The sequence below is a fragment of the Mustela erminea genome, chromosome 5 (genome assembly GCF_009829155.1).
Source record: "Mustela erminea isolate mMusErm1 chromosome 5, mMusErm1.Pri, whole genome shotgun sequence".
In the NCBI taxonomy this organism is placed as follows: domain Eukaryota; kingdom Metazoa; phylum Chordata; class Mammalia; order Carnivora; family Mustelidae; genus Mustela; species Mustela erminea.
Genome location: NC_045618.1, coordinates 142,523,806 through 142,544,086, shown reverse-complemented (window position 1 = coordinate 142,544,086; position 20,281 = coordinate 142,523,806). Strand labels below are relative to the sequence as shown.

At 52.2% G+C, this 20,281-nt stretch overlaps 1 protein-coding gene across 7 annotated transcripts in view; it reads right to left on the bottom strand.

Annotated features, from left to right (window-relative positions):
* The window catches only part of WDR25 (WD repeat domain 25), a 146,930-nt gene extending 126,652 nt beyond the window's left edge, over positions 1 to 20,278 (bottom strand). The window contains exons 1-3 of one of the 7 annotated variants that reach the window (XM_032345267.1): positions 20,148 to 20,278; positions 19,143 to 19,269; positions 16,073 to 16,917 (exon numbers count right to left, since the gene is read on the bottom strand). In XM_032345267.1, coding sequence (XP_032201158.1) covers positions 16,073 to 16,879 — 807 coding nt within the window. In that variant the 5' untranslated portion in view covers positions 16,880 to 16,917; positions 19,143 to 19,269; positions 20,148 to 20,278. Of the gene's footprint in view, positions 1 to 16,072; positions 16,918 to 17,995; positions 18,131 to 18,805; positions 18,831 to 19,142; positions 19,270 to 20,147 lie in introns of those variants that run through there. The other 6 variants (XM_032345262.1, XM_032345263.1, XM_032345265.1 and 3 more) reach the window with 6 other exon arrangements.
* Between the last annotated feature and the right edge of the window lie 3 nt (positions 20,279 to 20,281).

Below are 20,281 nucleotides of genomic sequence, written 5' to 3'. Positions count from 1 at the left end.
CTCAGTGCAGACAGTATCAGTATGGACAGAGCCGAGGGTGCACAGGGCACCCCATCCTGCCCTCTAGCAGCACCTCCTCTGAACATGGGGGCCCGAGTGAAGGAACTGAGCCCTCCGCCCAGGACGACATTCACCACAGGCCCCCCAGCCCAAACAGGGAGATTCATGAATGCGCTTTCCAAGTGCCAGGTCCCGGGTCAAACATGGCTGCATGTAATCCCCACGGCGCTTCCTGGAGCTGGCTGTCGCCCTGAGCCCTGCTGCACCCCACTGCCCCCTGGCCTCCCCTCTGGTCCCTGGATCTCATCACAGGGCAGCCAAGACAGGGCCCTAGAAGCTGGCTTCCTCTCAGCTCCACCCTCCTGCGAGCCCACCTCCCCACCCAAAACCTCTCCTGCTGGCTCCCATGCCCACACCCTGCCCTGGGGCTGCAGGAACCTTGAAGGAAGATGAAAGGCACCAGCCGGGTAACAGTGGTCGGCTCTGAACTTGATTTATGTGTCTCCTCTTTTCAGGGTGGCTTTTCATGGTCTGTTCTAACAGCTTTACTATATTCGTATCTTTTACCATAAGCCTCCCGAAATCCTTTCTGGATTTATGATTTATAAATAAATAATAAACAAAGGCACAGGCTGCAAGGATCGGCCCAAAGCCATTACCTGGAGTGTAAACGCAAGCATTTCAATAGATGGGGAGGATCCACAGCTTTGAGTCACCTCCCAGCTACCTTCCTCAAAGCCCCAAAGACTGCCACCCCCATCACCCCCAAGGACACTTCCTGCAGGAGCCAGAGGTGGGAGGAAGAGCCAAGGCATGTGGGCAAGCTCACTCCCGAGACTCTCCAACCCCCTGAAGTTCCAGGAGGCCCACAAGAGCATGACAGACTGAGCAGGGCTCATTCGTTCATTTACACGGGCTGCTTAAGCGTCTACTACATGTTCAGCGCTCCTCCAGGAACTGGAGATACAACAATCCAGAAAACAAGTTCCCTGCATCATGGAACTTCAGAGTTCTTCCCAGTGTGCAGATGAACTAATTAAGCCTCAAAAAGATTGGGACGCCTGGGTGGCTCAGTCAGTTAAGTGGCTGCCTTGGGCTCAGGTCATGATCTCAGGGTCCTAAGATCGAGTCCCACATTAGGCTCCCAGTTCAGTGGGGAGACTGCCTCTCCCTCTGCCGCTGCTTGTACTTGTGCTCACTTGCTCTTTCTCTCTGACAAATAAAAACTTAAAAACAAACAAAAAAAAAGATGAAGGCCCTTGTCCACACTCATGTGACTACCTTCTGGAGCTCCCAAGCAGGAAGCCGACACAGAACAACCCCAGAATGCAGAGGCGGACAAGGGTAAGTCCAAACACCAGCTCTGTCTTTAGGAGTCACATGTCCTTCATTGTCCCTCTCTGATCCTCAATTCTCTCATCTGTAAAACGGGCCTGAGGAAGCTGCCGATGCCAGCTTACATGATGAAGCACCTGCTACATGCCTGGTACTCCCCTAAGAGCTCTCCATGGTTTTTCTTGTTTGTTTATTTATTTTTTTAAGATTTTATTTATTTATTTGTCAGGGATAGAGGGAGAGAGAGCGAGCGAGCACAGGCAGAGAGGCAGGCAGAGGCAGAGGGAGAAGCAGGCTCCCCGCCGAGCAAGGAGCCCGATGCGGGACTCGATCCCAGGACACCGGGATCATGACCTGAGCCGAAAGCAGCTGCTGAACCAAATGAACCACCCAGGCGTCCCAGTTTTTCTTGTTTAAACCTCAGAAAACTACAATTGATGCTATTATTATCCCTGCCTATGGATGGAAAAGCAAAGGTCCCAAAAGTTATATAACTTAGTCCAAGTCACAGAAAGCACAAGGCCGGGGCTGAGCCCCACAGTGGGACTCCCAAGCCGGAGTGACTATCCTGCACCCTAGCTGTGGGTAAACGAGGTACAAAGCCCTAGTGTGGTGCCTGACCTAGTGTAGGCCCCAGGGGCAGCAGCCGGCCCTGTGCCCTGTCCAGGCCTAAAGCCTGCAACAGGTCCTGCCTGGCTCCCTTCAGCGGATGCCAACACCGGTCCCCACCGCAGACGAGAGTCGTAGCCCAGGGCTCTCCTCCCGACCAACCTGGCTCCTCATCTCCTCATCTTCCAAGACCCAACAAGACCCAGCTCAACCTTCCCCTTCCCCAGAAGCCTGTCCTATCTGCTGCCCCTACCCTGACAGACGCACCCCACGCCCCTTGTGTGCTTTCTTGCCAGCAAGGGTATGTCTGGTCCCTTTGAGCCCAGAGCGTATACAGAGCGAGCACTGAATCAGCGGCTGGATCAATGGATGACCAAATGAAGAAAGAAGTGGAGACACCAAGTCGTCTGTACTGACCCCAAGGGCCACCTCTCTCACGCACTCTGTGGCACCTGGTCCCTAGGCCCCTCACCGCTCATACCGCAGACAGAAAGCCCAACCAAGGCCTGACTGACTCACTGGCCACACAAGTCTCGTGGCACATCCCAACCACCAGGAGCCAACACCACGCTGCAAAGCCAGAAAATAGGAAGCCATGTCTGGAAGAGCCTAAGTTCCTGCAGAGGCCTGCTGGCATCCCTGGGCATACACCATGTTATTTGTTCAACGAATCAAGGTAGCTGGAGGTACACCGGATGGCAAGCCTCCCGTGTTTAAGAACTTGGCTTCGCAGGCAATCACAGAGTAAACCCTGGCCAGAAGTTCTTGATAATCCCTTCCATTTGTATGGGCTTTAGAGTTTACCGAGCGGCTTCCCACATCTGACCTTGTCTGACCCTGACAGCCCTGCGAGCCCCTTCTTTCACATCGTGTGGACGCCCAGAGAAGCCGGGTCGGGACTGGTATGCCTCACGCGCGCTCCCAGTTATGTTCAGCACCGTGCCAGCCTCTGCCCCTGCCTCCAGCGCCGGGCTCAGGACCCTCTCCAGGCCAGCACACAGCCACCAGGGGCCCGACCACAGGCCCAGAGCATTCCCGAAGGGCCCTCAGAGTCCCCAACCCCACCTGCATCTACTTCCCAGCCCACTGGCGACACGGGCTCCAACCTGCCCTGAACCTGTCCATCCTCACCCCTTTCCAAGAGGTGGATACTCCCCAAGGTGACAAGTCCTGAGTGCTGGAAAGTTCTTCCTCACAGGATGCCAACCTCATCCCCCACATTTCCACCAGTAGTCCTGCTTTTGCCCCGGAGTAAACCAGAGTACAGCCCATTCCTCTTCCCACCACAGCCCCACTAGCACCTGAGGACAGCCGCCACGCTCCCTGGTGTGTCCCTGTCACCGGGCTCGAAGCATCATGGCAAGACTCCAAGGAGCCAGGATATTTCAGAACATGCTTGAATGAGAGCAAAGAACATGGAAAGAGACCAGGACGAAAACAAACAACTTTTCTAACCAAAGGTTACAATGAAAATGTGTTTTAATTTGTGTTTCTGTACCTTTCAAAATAATACTTCCGCTAGTTCAGAAAGATACCACTTGTGTTTATAAAAGCCCTTCAGTTTTCCCTGCAGTTGTCGGGCTGTGTAAACACACTGAGCAGGGAGAGACTTGCTCCTTGTGATACTGTTAGTGCTGGCTTGTATGCGAATCAGAATTCTAAACTCAGCAGGTTAAAAATGTTCTGAAAGCAATTGTGGTGTTAGTCTAAATAATTATAGATCACGTTCACTTAGAGAAGGGCCTTTGCCCCCTTGGGGCTACAAGGGAAAATTCTAGGCATGATAGTTAAGCAAAATAGTTGGTTATTACGCAGGCTTTGCAGTGGCAGTGCAAATTGGTATAATCCTTCTGGAAAGCAATCTGAGGAGAGAAGCATCCGGACCCGTGAAAATGTTCCAGCCTTTGACCCAGCAGTCCCACTTCTGGGAATCAATCTGAAAGAAATAATCCGACAGAAAAGGATTTCATGCATGAAGACAACCACTTCAGTATTATCTACAATAGCAAAAATTAGAAGCCACCTAAGTGTCCGAGGACAGCTAAGTAAATCACAGTTAATCAGCCCGGCAGAACATCCTGGACCCGGCACAAACTGACAGCCCCGCGAAGACGCAGAGGCGGCCGGCGGCGCTGCAGCAGGAGAGGCTGGGAGAGAATGTTAAGTGGGAGGAGCAGGCTGCAAACCTGTACGCGCACTCTGTGCAAAACATAAGCCCATATGGACCAGAAACGGATAGGAGGCTGTTGAAAGGATCACCGTAATTGAGGTGTATGTACGCTGGAACTGGGAGGTTTTTCCCATCATTTTGTAATGTTCAATCACCTTCACAACAGGCAGAAGGGAGGGCAGCAAGAAGGGGCAGGGAGGCCAAGGGGCGCTGGGACCCTCCGCGATCATGTTTTAGTCACGCCGTTTGGAGATCTAACCACACAGCAGGAGGCAGTGACGCAGCAGCGGCTGACTCGTGCCCTCCGCCGGAGCCGCGGGACAACACCGCTATTACCCACACGTACATCCCGCTAAAGAGAAATTGCAGATATGAATCAAACCGTGCTCCCCAGGCCTCTTGGTGGGACCCTTTCACACTCTCTGAAGTTACTGAGGACTCCAGAAAGCTACTGCTTAATGTGGTTTATTATCAATCCACGTTTAGCACATTTGAAATTAAAACTGAGAACACTTCAGAGTATTAATTTATGTAAAAGTACCAATAATAAACCCATTACATGTCAACATAAACAACATCTCTTATGAAAACTAATTTTATTTTCCAAGACAAAAAAAAATCAGCAAGAAGGCACTGTTTACATTTTTGCCAGCTCCTTAACGGCCGGCTTAATAGAGACAGCTGGGCTCGCAGAGCTGCTTCTGTACTTAATCTATTATAACAGCACACGTCCTGTTGCCTCTGGAAAACTCCATGTACGCTCATGAGAAAAGGAGAGTGGAAAAGGCAAATAACTTCTAGGTACTATTATGAAAACAATTTTCACCCCCCAGACCCTGTGAAAGGGTCTCGAGGACCCCCGGGGCTCACAGAGCGCACTGAAAACCACGCAGTGAGTCACGGCGTTAAAACCCCGCTGCCGCAGTACGCTGGGGGGGAAGGAGGGGATTAAAATCACATGGATAGTTGGAACTCGACTGTGGTGCCTTTTATTTCCAAAGACTGGATGGAAATATACCAAAAGTCTACAGTCATTGCCTCTGGGCGCAGAGATAATGGGCAGTTTTTTTCTTTATACCTTCCTGTTTTTTCCATAGCATACATGTATTTCTTTTATGGTCAAAAACAACATTTCATTTTTGAGGAAAGGCTGAGGCGGTCATGGCGCACCCGTGCCCTGCGGAATAAGCTGGATGGGAAGAAGGTCATTTTAAATCATTAGTAGCCAGCATCCGTGTGGGGGAGCGTCACGAAGCAGGGCCGCTCCTTAATATCCCAATCGATCCCTGGCACCGAGCGCACATTCATCACGGCGGGCACAGCCGGCCCCGGACCCACAGAAAGCCTGGAAGAGATGATGAGAATTGAAACTGGCTCAAGCTAATCACTGCTAGATGAAGGTCAAACATAGGTGACTATCTATCAGATCTTGAGATGGGGGAGGACACGCCATGCTCTAAGGCCACAGGACAATTACAAAGGGAAAGGTCTATACACTTGACCCAAAAAAATGTCAGGTTTTCCCTGTAAAAAATAATAATAACAAAGTACCAAAACGCAAAGTCAAACAACACATGGTGGGCGGGGGGAGGGATATGATGACAGGTCAATACTGTTAGTATGTAAATTGCTGCAGAAGAGAAATGCTAAGATGGCAGGAGACTGATGGACAAAACCCACAAACACTTATTGAGCATTAACGAGCTGCCGACCTGGTTTTAAAGGAGCGGCATGTGAATGAATTCATTTGGTTCTCAAATAAGACACTACTCAATTAGCAAATGTTTAGGAAAGTTAATAATTCTTCCACTGTCTAGGGGAAAAAGACACAGTCACATTTACACATAACGGATGGCGTGTGTCATAAATGGAAGGCCACTGTAGGCGCTGAAAGAACATAGTAGATCTGTGTGCTGGGAGGAAAAGCTAGCAGCTAGGACGACACATCAGAGTGACATCGGCACACCCCACACAGCGACCCCTGCCTTCTCCCTGGCTCAGATGCCTGCGTGCCAGCAGCCACGGCATGAAGAGTCCCGTCTGGGAAACTGACCAGGGTACCCAAAACACGTCGGGAGGTTCACATGGATGGCGGTCCTGCCCTAGGTGCCAGCCGGCCACCTCATCACCCTGCAGCAACCTCCCTGTGGACAGGCTCCATCCTCTCTCTCTCTCTCTCTCTCTCTCTCTCTCTCTCACACACACACACACACACACACACACACACACAGAGCCTCTGGCTAGACCGGCTTTCACCAGCCTCCCCCGTGAATGGAGATCAGCAGGGCAGGGTCCCTGTCCTCTCACATGAAACACAGACACCGAAACAAGGGTAAAAGGAGTTGACAAGGGGCAGGAACATTTTCCGAAACATAGGAAAACTTTCAAAGAACTCCAACAGCTAAGAAAAGACCTTGTAAATATGCAATTTTTTAAAAAAATGACATATTCTTTAAAAAAGGAACATTCAGAAAACAAGAAACAGCTCTTGGAATGTAAAAATATGATAGATCAGAATAGAACACTTTTCTGAATATAAGTTATACTCAGTTTAAAAAAAAAAGTTTAAGTATATGGCAGCAGAAATACAAAATCAAAAAATATATATATATTGAAAGAAAAGGTGGAGGAGATTTCCCAGAAAAACAAAACATTAAGGCAAAGAGAGAACTAGAAAGAAAAGGAAATTAGAAGCTCCATCGAGGGACACCCAGAGCAAGGAACTAATCTGAGTCTCCAGAGCAAAGCCCTTGACAGGGAACCTCCCCAGGGGTATGGCCCATCTCCCCGAGGCCCCTGCTCCACAGGAGGGGACATGGTGCCCAACGCCTTGCCCCTAGCGAGGGAAGACCGGAAGGCCATCCTGGAAGCAGCCCCGGGATCCTTGGACCATCTGGTCCTCCCGCGTTTCAGCCTGGGTTCACAGCGCTTGTGAGGGGGGTGAGGGGTGGGAGTTCCAGGAATCCTGGGCGGACACAACTGGTCTCCCTCACATGCACTTCTGACCATCCCTCTATGCCCTCACCCCTGCACCCTCACACGGGGGTCTGCACCTGGGGAAGAAGCCTAAGTAGAGACAGCAGAAGCTTCAAGAAAAGGTGACAAGGTTGGACTTTGCCCTTCTTTTAAGGGGCGAAAGTATGGGGAGAAGATAACCATCACAAAATTTGTAAATGCTGCTTACAAAAACAAAGTACCTACGGTATAATTAAAACCAGCCAATGCTCATGGGAAAAAATGTGGAAAGGAAAAGCTGCTTACAAAATCCACAGTTGTTATGCCTGAGTGGAGACCTATGGGTTGTTTTTTTTTTAACTTCTACCTTTTTTTGTATTTTTCCCAAAATTTTAGCACTTTTATGATAAAATTAAGGTAAATCTAAAATAACTTATTCTTTTAAAGGAGAGGGACAAAGCCATCACTGGGCAGTAGATGAGTGCCTTTAAGAATCTTCTGTGTCCAAGTTTTAAAAGCAGCAAGAAATAATTTACTAGACTGCCTCAACTCTTAACCGTGCCAATTTTGCAATCTGTATTTTTCAATTACATTAAAAGCATTTTCCCAAATTGCTCTATTCTTCCCTTAATGACACGGAATGAGACTGGATGAGGCTGGTTCCCTGAGGACAGAGGCTGCACCCTCACACAGCACTGTTTTCTCTCCGTCAGCATCTAGCAAGCACACGGCCTGCCCTGCGTATGCTGTTAAAGTTCAACGGAATGAAGTTTTCAAAAAGCAGAAAACACAGCTGGTGTTCTGCCACATTTTCCTTTTCTTATTCCTCCTTCAACTTAAGGTTTTTTTCTGCAAGGCGAAAGCTTGCAAGGCCCTTCTGGCAAGCAAAGGGAAAGTGGGAAATGTCTCATTTGTTGGCCTCAGAAACGTTGCAGCTTTCATATGCGGGAGAGGAGTGTCAAAAAAAAAAAAAAAAAAATCACTTCCCACAAAGAGAAGGTTCCAGCTCAGGATCTCACAGCAGTTCCCAGAAGCTCCGCAACCCTGCTGTCACTGGGCTTGACGCCCTTACTCCCACCCCTGGGACAACTGAGATGACCATGAACTTTCCCCGAAACAAAAATACAAAGGTGGGAAGGGAGAGGAGCCGTGTCCAGAGAGAGAAGCATCCCAGCACTTCCTACAGAAGATTCCAGGTCCATCACCACCTGACTTCACTGGGTGCCCTCAGGCAAGTGTCTTCCTCTCCCTGGGTTTCTGTAAAACGAAGACGGACCCAGGTGATCTCTGCGCACGTGCACACGCAGCGCCAGTCTCTCCTGGCCTCCACCTAATTGCCCTCAGCGCACTGTTAATCACCCACTCCCCAAATACCTAACGCCCACCACCACCACCCCGCCCTCCTCCCCCGCTGAGCGGCTCTCATTTCCAATAGATCTGCCTCGTGCCTGGAATAAATCGCCAATCATCTACATAATGCTCGACTCCTCCTCACTCTACACATCAAATCATTTCTCAATCTCATTTTGTAAAATCCATCAAGAATAATTCTTTCAAAACTGAAATAAACCTTCACTCTGGCACTCGAACACATAAATTCCTTGTCTTCGAATCTGAGATATATCACTTCCTACAAAGCACATCTAAGATCCCCTAATATAACCAGATCTGCTAACAGTGATAAATCAACGGGATCCTGTAATACATAAAAACGCAAATCCAAACCACTACGGAAATCATGTCTTCTCCTTATGTCCCTTAGCAGAACCATAGGACTCCGAGGTTGGCACAGAGCCCGGGCACAACTTGGGAGAGGGGCTGCGCATTCCCATCCAGCTCTGTGGTCTGACAGCCTCCCGTCTTGCTTCTCCAGTACACCAGCTGTGTGATCACGGGCAAACCCCTTAACCCCTCTGTGCCCCAGCCTCCTTGTCTGTAAAGTGGGAAGAAGACCAGCCCTTGCTCACAGGCCAGTCACAAAGAGGAGCTGGAACATTTGGAACCGTTCCTAGGAGGTGGTAAGCACTCGAGGATGGTGAGTTCTCTCCAGCCTCCTCACTGTCAGAGGCCACAGAGCTGGCAAACAGCACAATGAGACCCCCAATCTGGGTCTTCAGCCTCCACAACAAAATCCTTTCCTTCAAACGCATGTGGGAAGGGGGCCCCAGACCCAATGGATCCTGGTGCCACTCTAGGTGGGCACCTCTTCCCAGCCCCCAGACTCCCTCTCCTGGGCCTCTTCAGGGACGAAATGGCTCCTCCCCAGGATGCCAGAGGCGCAGACACAAAACGTGCTGAGAGCTGGCAAACCACTCTCCAATTCGTTTTCTTCTACCACGTTTTAAACGGGATCAGTTTGGAGACACAGACCCAGCCCCCCAGTACATGCCTTCCAAATAAATGTGCCATTTTTGAAAAGGGAACAGGTAAACAGCTTGGTACAAAAAACCCAAAAACTTTCCAAATTTTAAAAATATCTATTCAGGAGTACTGACATGGAACACTTGGAAAAACATGTATCTGTAGACAGATTATTAAAAGATTCACAAAGGGGTTCCTGGGTGGTTCAGTGGGTTAAAGCCTCTGCCTTCGGCTCAGGTCATGATCTCAGGGTCCTGGGATCGAGCCCCACATCGGGCTCTCTGCTCAGCAGGGAACCTGCTTCCCCTCTCTCTCTGTCTGCCTCTCTGCCTACTTGTGGTCTCTCTCTGTCAAATAAATAAATAAAATCGCTTAAAAAAACATTCACAAAAACAATAGTTACATTAAGTTGGAGGATTCTGGGTGACTCGCCTTTCTTCTAACTGTTTAATCAATAAAAGAAAAGGGGAATCAAGAACAGATCTTTCGGGCCCTCCCACATGCTAGGCACTGCGCAGCATCTTCTCATTTCTCCTATGTAGCAACATCCCCCACGGGCAGCCATTATACCCATTTTACCAATGAGAAAACCGGGGAATCAGAGAGACAAAGTGGTTTTCCCAAAGTCACACAGCTACCAAGCAGCAGATACGGAATAGGAACTCAAGGGTCTCACATAACAACAGCACCAAACCTTTGCCAATCTATTTGGGTTCCACTTACCAGACACAAAGGCTTTAGCTCAAGCCCGGGTGTAAATCAAAGCCCATCTTACCTCCACTAAGGCAACAGAAAAGCATTACGTATAGCTCTGCTCACTGAAGTACTGGCCATTTCAGAAAGAGAAGCAGGTAATGAAAGGAAACAACACAGAAATGACAAAGCAAAGTCTTGAACTTGAGACAGTCATAAACATACATTTGGGGCAAGTTTTTAATAAAGTATAAAAATGCTCCTTACAAACAGCACAAAGATGGGACGGAGAGAGAAGAATCAAAACTGCGTCCGCTCTGCAGTGAGCCCAGCTCCGTGAACACACGGGGACGGGGGTCCAGACCAGGAAAGGCCCGCAGTGTTCGTGAGGCACTGACTCAGGGTTAGGGTTATCAGCGATTTCTGTTTTCTCCTTCATTCTTTATATTCTGTGCATCTTCAGGGATTTTCACAATAAGCTTTCATTACATTCATGATCAAAAATGAAAAAAAAAATTTTTTTTAGGTATCATAGGTAAGCCTATTATTGAAAAAATTCCTAAAGCAAACAATTTTGTAAAACAAATGAACAACACCTGATTCAAACATTTTATTTAAAATCCCTCTGTGTTTCAGAACTCTGAGTTCTGATGCACGGACGGTGGTCCCTGGAAGCACAAAAGATGTCAGACGCCTGTGAGAATGTATGTGGTGCCTAGCAGAGGGCTCTGCACATGGGGCTGGCGGTGAGGGGGCCTGCATTTGGCTGAACGCAACAGGCCACACTTGTACTTTTTCCAAGGGCTTCAAAGTCTGAATTCTACCTTTACGTACAGTGGGTATTCAGACGTGTTGAGCCAAATGAGGACACAGGGAAATGAAAAGAGTAGATAAAAGGGTATCCGTGCTGGGATTACAACTGTCAGAAACAGAAGCGTGCCGCAGACAGGGGCAGGAAGGGACCATCAGGAAAGAAAACTGAGCATCGGTGCAGCCAGGAGTCATTGTTTGATTCTACTTAATTTCTCCAGCTGTAAATTTTTCAAAACTAATATAAGCATATTTTACAGCTCACAGAACATTTAGAACATATTAAAATAAGTATCTTTCCACTGTAATGTGCCCAATTGAAATTTATGAATTCCAAAGCTACATTTTAAAGAGATGAAGGAACTGGCACTTCACGCTCTTTAGATTAATCAGATGGATTGTGCTGTTTTTCTCTTGATCAGAAAAGAAATCATATTTCAGTAAATACCACCTTGAATCAAGGATTCTTTCACATTCTAGAAGCTTGACTGAGCTTATATTAAGTCTTACTGTGCCCCCTAGTGGCAAATAAAATCTATGCACTTAAGAGACCATCCTTTCCCAGAGGCTGGAAATAAAATCCAAAAAATTTCTTTAATCTTTACTGATCACTTAGCATGTACAAAACTTTGTGCCAGGTGCTATGAAAAATATAAAAATGGGTCTGGCACAGTTTCCATGTTCAAGAGGCTCAAAATCTACAAGGTGTCACAGATACAGTTCATGGCTACACAGGCAGAACGAGATGCCACTTTGGGGTAAGGAAGGGAGAAGATTCTTGGGGAGAGCAAAACCATACACACACAGCAGGTGCCTACTATGCGCCAAGGACCACACCAGAGATCACATCCAACACTGTTTCTTCTCCACAAAAACACAGCAAAGCAGGCACAGTCATCTCCACCGACCACACACACTGAGATTCGGAGAAGTAACTTGCCCGAGGTCACACAGCCAGTCAGCCACAGAGGAAGGATTCAAACTAAGTGCTGGGACCCCAGCCCCCAGGCTTTTCCCTCCTTCCTGATGCAGTGGGGCTCAAGAAGTCACTCTGGCAGGCTTCAACCAAAAGACAAGAGGAAAGGCACCTTAGGAAGGGAGCACAGAGTTGGGGGGCACCCTGTCACCCACCTTTTCTAGCTCTCCCCCACTGCACTGTCTGCTCTCCATCCAGGACTGGGCTACAGGGAGCCAGGGCTCCTGCCGGCGCCCATAGCCCCATACTCACTCCAGACTCAGCATCCACATGCCTCCCACTCCCCCCACCCACCTCACAGGCCCCCAAGATCTGCAGCGCCTCCCCTCCCCCACGACCCCAGGGAAGGGGAGAAACACCATCCTGCCTGGAGCTGCGGCCTGCACACCGGGCTATCCATGAAGCTGAGGCCCCAGCAAAACCGAGGCCTCAGCCAGGACCTCCCTCCCCGGTTCCCAGCCCTGCTCCCACCTAGTCCCCAGTCGGTTTTCCCATCCCCGCTCCTCCGGCCCGTCACACATTCTTCACACTGAAAAGGTGCTCAAAATCAATTTGCCAAGCAATTCTGTCACTGGAAACTGCCACATATCTTCAGGATTTATTTTATTTATTTGTCAGAGTGAGAGAGCACAAGCAGGGGTAATGGCAGGCAGAGGGAAAAGCAGGCCCCTGGCTGAGCAGGGTGCTCAGTGTGGAACTTGATCCCAGGACCCTGGGATCATGACCTCAGCCAAAGGCAAACGCTTAACTGACGGAGCCTCTCGAGCGTCCCAGCTGTCAAGTATCTGAAAGCAGTGAGGATCCTGGTCCACCATTGGTACGTATGGCTTATTAAAGCCCTGCTTTTTCAGGATCCCAAAGGAAGAAGCAGGTCAGGAGGCACTGACCCCAGCAGGCATGAAGGCAGCCACGCCCTGTCCCTGGACCACCTCCAATGCCACCCTTGCCAGACAGGGCAGTGGACAGGGCTCCCCGGAGCCTGCCGGGCTGAGCAAGAGGCGGGTGGCCACATCACCTGCAGCGCACACACCACCTCCTCGGGAAGGGCGGGCACAACAGCTGCACCGGGCCCCACTGAGAGCAGTTCCACAGCCAACAGCCCAGGACCCATTCTGAGTGCATCACCGCAGGCAAAGCTTTCCTACGCAGTGGCTCCACGGAGCGCCTGAGCAGCTTCCAAAGCTGGGCCAACTGCGCCCCCTTCTGGTCACAAGGTGTCACAGCTGGTTGGCTGATCCAGGGTCCCCTCCCTGGGGACATCCACGCATCCCCAATGCATAGCACCTAGCACACTCATCTACTCCACAAACACCCACCACACGACTGAACACACACAACACCCAAACACGGCTTCACTCAGACACGCTCTGTTTAAAAAACGATACTACAGCGGGGACGCCTCTGCCTAGGGGAAACCTAAACTTGGAGGGCAAGTGAGGCAAGCAGGGCCCGGAGAGCACCTCACTGATGCAGGGTGCAAACCAGTCCTCACAGGGCTCCAAGCCTGCCCCTCGCCATCAGGAACAAGACCCCGCAGACAGCAGGCAGGTGGCAGGCACACACGAGGGCGTACCTGCTGCCCTACGCCCCTCCACCCATCTCTGCCCATAGCCACCCAGCCTGTCCTTCGACACCCCCAGGCGAGGTTGCCTCCTCCTCCAGCCTGTGCTGCCGGCATCTGCCAGACAACCCCCTCCCTGCAGGCTCTAGAAAGAAGCTGCCCGTGCCCTTCAGGCAGCCCACCTGTAACCACACTACCGTCCACAAAAACCCGTGCCTGGCCTTAGACTGGGTGCTTCGGACACACACACCCGGGCGTTGGTCCCACCTCAGAAGTGCCAACCACCGGTCTCGTGAGTTTGTTCTATCGGGGAGGAAACAGAACGTGAGAGGTTAAGTGTCTTGCCAGGGTCACAAAGCTGCTGGGGATGGATCAGGACGAGGCCCTGATCACGCTAACTGCAGCCCACCTCCAGGGCCAGCCAGACACGGCCTGGCACTACACAGACCCTACACGGGCCCACCAGAAACCCTCCAGATGTGCTCCTGACCAAAGGGCCAAGTCTCCTCTCGGCCCTCCACGGCGCAGACTCGGGAAGGAGCGCTGAGAAGCCCCAGCACTGCGGGATTGAACCAAGCACGTTACCATGCACACCAGGAACACCAGAAGCCTCCTGAGTGGACCTGAGCCCCACCCCCTCTTCCCCCCACAGGAACAGCACCGAAGCCCGGGGTGTAAGATCCCCAGGCTCCAGACTAAAGGCAGGACATAGCACTGTCCCTGCAAAACTCTATTCACTTTGCCAAAAGAGAACACAGACTAGTGGATTCAGGACTCAAATTGGCTGCTTAAAAACAACACCCATCAGAGCGCCTGGGTGGCTCAGTGGGTTAAAGCTCTGCCTTCGGCTCAGGTCATGGTCTTAGGGTCCTGGGATCGAGCCCCCCATTGGGCTCTCTGCTCAGCGGGGAGCCTGCTTCCCCCTCTCTCTCTGCCTGACTCTTTGCCTACTTATGATCTCTCTCTGTCAAATAAATAAATAAAATATTTTTAAAAAAACATGTGTGCGTGCGTGTGTGTGTGTGTGTGTGTGTGTGTATAAAATAAAAACTTGCAAATACGATGTCCTGGACAGGACGGTTCTAGAACTCTGAGGAACAGAGTTAGAGGAAGCTGGCATTTACCGAGCACCCGTGGGGTCCCTAGCTCTGTGCCAGGGTTTTGAGAGCGTTTTTCTCACATGACCCCATGATGCAGGAAAGATTATGGCCTTTACAGATGAGACACCAGACTCGCAGGGGGCTAGCTGACCAGCTGCTGCACAATAAAGCTGGATCTGAAGCCACGTCCCTTCGACTCCAAAGCCATTTTCTTTCCACGAAGCTCTGGTTCAGCTCTCATTTACTTGGCACGTACCACATACAGGTGAGCTGCTAGGTGCTGAAGAGGGTGAGGAGGAGGACAGAGTATAGCCCAGAGGGGCCGGGGACAGGTTACAGGAGCTGCGACACACGTGCTCCCTTCCATCCCTGCGTATGTGCAGCCGGCCTATTGCAAGTCTGCACGACCTCAGTAGCTTTCAAAACAAAGAAGCAACAACAACAAAAGAGTTTCTGTATAAACCGCAAGTCCTCGGCAGGGCATCCGTAGCCATTCCCGGTCTGGCCCCTACCTACTTCCGCAGCCTTGGGCCCTTCCCTGCACACCCCACCCCTCCAGCCAACAGGCCCCCAAGACTTTTTTTTTTTTTTTTTAAGATTTTATTTGTTTATTTGACAGACAGAGATCACAAGTAGGCAGAGAGGCAGGCAGAGAGAGAGGGAAGCAGGTGCCTTGCTGAGCAGAGAGCCCGATGCGGGACTCAATCCCAGGACTCCGAGATCATGACCTGAGCCGAAGGCAGTGGCTTAACCCACTGAGCCACCCAGGCGCCCCAGGCCCCCAAGACTTTTATGGCCAAGAACATCCTTCTGCCCCGTCTCACCCCCTCCACCAAGTGAACCTTCCCCTGCTCCTGGAAGCATTCACCAAGCCCTCCCAGACTGGGCTGCTGTCCCTCCCAGTGGGTTCACGGAGCACTTGTGTCCCAGTGGGAGTCTGGTCCTCACACTCCTGAGCCCGGGGCTGTGAAGGCCTCTCCACTTGTCCATGGCCCTACAACACCACATGCCCCGAAGCCAGGGACCGATCTGTCTACCTCTGCTCCCCTGGCGTCCAACACAGAGCCCAGCACATAACTGGCATGCTCAACACTCCATGCGGCTCACAAGGGGCCCAGGACTTGCCCTGAGCCTGCTTTCCTCCCCTCTCTGACTGCCCTCACTCAGCAACCTCATCCCGCAGGGCGCCAGTGTGTCTGCATGTCCTCAGTGTCCCCACGACGACTAAGGACTAGCATTCTGTGGTGGCCTAAGCAAGGCAGCATCAGCGTGGAGGGCACAGAAGGGACCGAGAGTCCAGAGTGGGCACTGAGAACCCGCTCCTGAATAAGACAGAGAGAATTCCAGGAGCACCCGTGGGGTCCCTAGCTCTGTGCCAGGGTTTTGAGAGCGTTTTTCCCAGAGATGCTCAGCTCCCCTGCCTCACTGCGGCGAGGAACAAAACACCCCAGCAGTTTACTTCTAAGAGTCCCTGAAAAAAGGCGGTATCACTCAAGCCTTACCTTGAAGGTTTTATCCATGGAAGCCGAGAGAAGCATGTGACTCTTAGCAAAGACTGGACACCACTGAATGCTGTTGACGGGGCCCCTGTGGCTTCTCAGGTGGAAGAGCACTTTCCTGGGAATCGTGGTTTCTTTATACTGACTGTCCAAATACGGCTGAATAAACTCAGACACTCTGGGGGCCACACAGAGAGGGGCAGGGGCACGCCCTGCAGACGGACCCTGGGCTGCCACATCTTTACTCTTGCCAGTTTCTGTGCTTAATGCCTGTGACTGCCGTAGTCTTTTTGGGGTGTAGGGCACAATACAGTCCTCACACCTGGTCCTCTGAAGAGAGCTACCATTTTTACCCGGGGTTTCAGATTTGGTTTGGGCACAAAAGGATGGTTCAGGGGAGCTGTAAGTCCCCCAGGAGAGTTTCACCGGCCTAAAGCGGGCAGCTGCCAGGGGCACATGGCCAGCTGGAGTGTGGCTGGTCCACAGGGAAGGTCGAGGAGGCTTATCTGCAGGGACGGTGACATCAGGCTCCGTCCTGGGCCACTGTAACCGCTGGCTGGGACAAGATCCTGGGTCACTTCTCCAGAGCCGAACCAGTGGGAGACGATGGCCAGCTGGGTCTTCACAAGAACCATGCTTTGCAGGCAGTGCTGTCCCTTCCGCCACACCTGGGGCTTTGGATGCAAAATCCTGCCCAGGAGGTTGGAGCCCATCAGAGCTGTCTTTCTTCTGGCCAGAGGCATTAAAACTTCCCACGGGCTCAGTCTCAGCCTCTGACTCCGAGTCATCATAAGCCACCAAGGAAGCCATTGAAGACAGTTTTCTGCTGTCCTTTGAGGACAAACTACCTGAGACCAAACAAAGTTAAGTGTCAGAATACATGCATGAAAGAATATTTACCACCACATGTAATTAAAAGAAAACATGCCCCCTAGCAAATCCACGACTGGATTTAAGAATAAACATATTTATATAATTAAACTAATTATGTAAATTTACAGAATTAAACATAAAAATGAAGACTTTTGGGGCACCTGGGTGGCTCACTGGGTTAAAGCCTCTGTCTTCGGCTCAGGTCATGGTCTTAAGGTCCTGGGATCGAGCCCCACATTGGGCTCTCTGCTCAGCAGGGAGCCTGCTTCCCTCTCTATCTGCCTGCCTCTCTGCCTACTTGTGTCTCTGGCTGTGAAATAAATAAACAAAATCTTTTTTTAAAAAAATTAAAATAAAATAAATAGAAATTTAAAATGAAGGTTTTTCTATACACCAACCATAATTAGAAGATTTAATTTTTGGGGGGCGCCTGGGTGGCTCAGTGGGTTAAGCCGCTGCCTTTGGCTCAGGTCATGATCTCAGGGTCCTGGGATCGAGTCCCGCATCGGGCTCTCTGCTCACGGGGAAGCCTGCTTCCCTCTCTCTCTCTGCCTGCCTCTCTGCCTACTTGTGATCTCTCTCTGTCAAATAAATAGATAAAATCTTTAAAAAAATTTTTTTTAATTTTTTTTAATGAAGACTATGGGATATCTGCAAATAATTTAAACAAAAATGAGCAAGAGCTACAGGAAAATACTAAAACTTTATTGAAAGACATAAACATAGGGCCTAACTAAATGGAGTCTGGATTTAGCAGAAAGATTCAGGATTTTAAAGATGCCTTTTGGAAGGTGACTTTGGGCCTTTGAGGGTAGGTCTCAAAATAATACTAAAATGGAAAGATGTCCAGAACCCACCAAATGGGAAAAGCATGTCACCGCCCTGCCTGGGGCTCCAGTGCCTCCGTTACCCCCTGCCTAGATATCCCATCTCAACCATAAGCAAGCGGGGGAGACACACCCATAACAGGAGACCTTGGCATACGAGGCACCAGTCCCCCAATTCTAAAGGTAAGGTCCAAATCTGCCAGTTTCACTCCAAACACACACTCACCCAGCACTGAACTGCCCCTTTCTAAAAAATTCTTCCTGAAATTCTGAACCATCACACACGATAAATTGCTGCCAACTAGTTTCTGGAAAGAAGTGCTTCAGTCTGGACGAGTTCAATTCTGTGCTTTTAGGAGGAAGCACCGTCAGGAGGAAAACAAGGATGCCCAGCGCATCCCGGACAGCAGAGGGCGCGACGGAGCAGCACCAACAGCCACATGCCAGGTTCTGAGATGCCCAAACACATCCTGATGACCTCCTCCATGCCCGACCTTAGCATACCACGGAGCCCCTCCTCCCACATGTGGGGTCCCAGGCACCGCCAGAAACTCCCCCTGGGTCCCTTGTTAAGGCACTCGGCCTGCCTATCACCCAGCTCTTCCCCTAGATAGTGGGTCTCACAACCGCAGCAATCCTGCCACTTCGCCCCATCCACACCTCTCCCCCACCGCCTGAACCCTCCACGGCCCGACAGACTAGGTCACCATCCAAACTCCTCCAGAAATCCCAGCACCACCCCTCTCCTGCGGCTTAATCTAGGCAGGTAACACCTTCCCCACACAATGCCATCGTCTAAACCAAACTTCTGTAAAGGACTAATTATAAACTCGCGGACCGTGCCCCGCAAACAACTTGGCATTTCTGTTCTCTGTTACTTAGCCTGGTGCTGCCCAGACATCTCACCTGCCTCCACCCCTGTACATAGCCCCACAGCGCAGAGCATGCCACTCCTCCAGGTCACAGGGAACGCACCAGGCTCCCCCCGACCCAGCTGTCTGCAGCGGCTGACTCGAGAGGGGCCGGGGGCCAGAACTTAAAAAGAGGTCCACCGTGGGGCGCCTGGGTGGCTCAGTCAGTTAAGCATCCCACTCGATTTCGGCTCAGGTCCTGATCTCAGGGTTGCAAAATCGAGGGTCGCGTGGGGCTCTGCGCTCCGGACGGAGTCTGCTTGAGACCCTCCCCTCCTCTCGTGCAAACTCTCTTTTTCTCTCTCTCTCTCTAAATAAAATAATTTTTTTAAAGGGGGGTCTATGGCAAAACAGAGAGCAGTAGGACAGAAGGACGGAAGGAAAGCAGGAGGTGCGTGCGAAGGCGGCCGACCCGGCCCGCTCCGTGCGCACCTGGTGGTCCAGCACTGACCGGCTACTCACCCCGCCCCGCCGCAGGCACGAGGTCAGCAGCGGCCAGCCCGAGGTCAGCAGCGGCCTGGGCGCACAGGCCCACCGGGACAGACAGGCCGCGCTCGGGGAAATACCGGGTGTCAGGCGGCGAGACGTCCTAGGGAGAGAAGCAAAACAGAGCAGAGCAGAGGGGCGGTGGGCTTGGGGGTGTCCGCTCCCGGGGACCTGAGCCGCCAGGGGAGGCGGCGCAAAGCGCAGGAGGCGGCCAGGGCGCAGAGGCGGCTTCGAGAAGCCCCGGGGAAGGACCCAACAGAACCAGCGCAACGGGGCCGGCGAGGAGGCCGAAGGGGACTCGAGGAAAGCAGAGCAGCACGGCCGAGAGCGGGAGCCACTGGGCACGACGGAAGCCCCGCGGGCAGTGCTCGCGGGCAGTGCTCGCGGCCCTCCGGCTTGCTCCGCAAACGGGGCCGAGAGGGACATTTTTCGTGCTGGGGGCGGGGGCCCGACCACGAGGGAGAGGCCGGGGCGCCGGGGAAAGGGCCCCCGGGCCGGGGAGCGGCGCCGCGAGTCGCCGGCAGCCGGGCCCCAGGAGGGCAGGACCTCCCGCCCACGGTGCGGCCGGCGGCCGGAGGCGCTGGGGAAACGCGGCCCGGGCGGCGGGCACGGAGGAAAGGACGGAACACTCTCGCTCGGCAAACGCGGCCTGACCGCCCACGCCGCGCCCAGCCTTGGGGGCTCTGGCCTGCACCGGGGGTCAACACACTGCACCGACCCTGCGCCGCAGGCCAGACGGCGGAGGCGGCCAAGGGGCGACCGGGGACGGGTTTTGAAGGATGAATAGAAGTTAGCCGAGCTGTCAAGAGTGGAGGTAGGCAGGGCCCGGAGCTCTGAGCGTCCGGAAGGGCAGTGGTGAAGAAGGACCGGCGACGGACACTGATAGGCCCTCCCTGAGGGGCGCGGAGCGCTCGGGCCGCCCCCGCCGCCGCGGCCGCCGCCCGGTCCCAGCCCCCTCCCGCCCACGGGCCCGCCGCTCACCACACGCACCGGAAGCGCTCGGTCCTGCGGGAGGCGGTCCGGCCTGCACTCCGCGGCCAAGGTGCGTTCCGCTGGTTCCGGAGCCTCCAGCCAATCATCCGCGGCCTCCGCCCCGCCCCCACGCGAACAGCCAA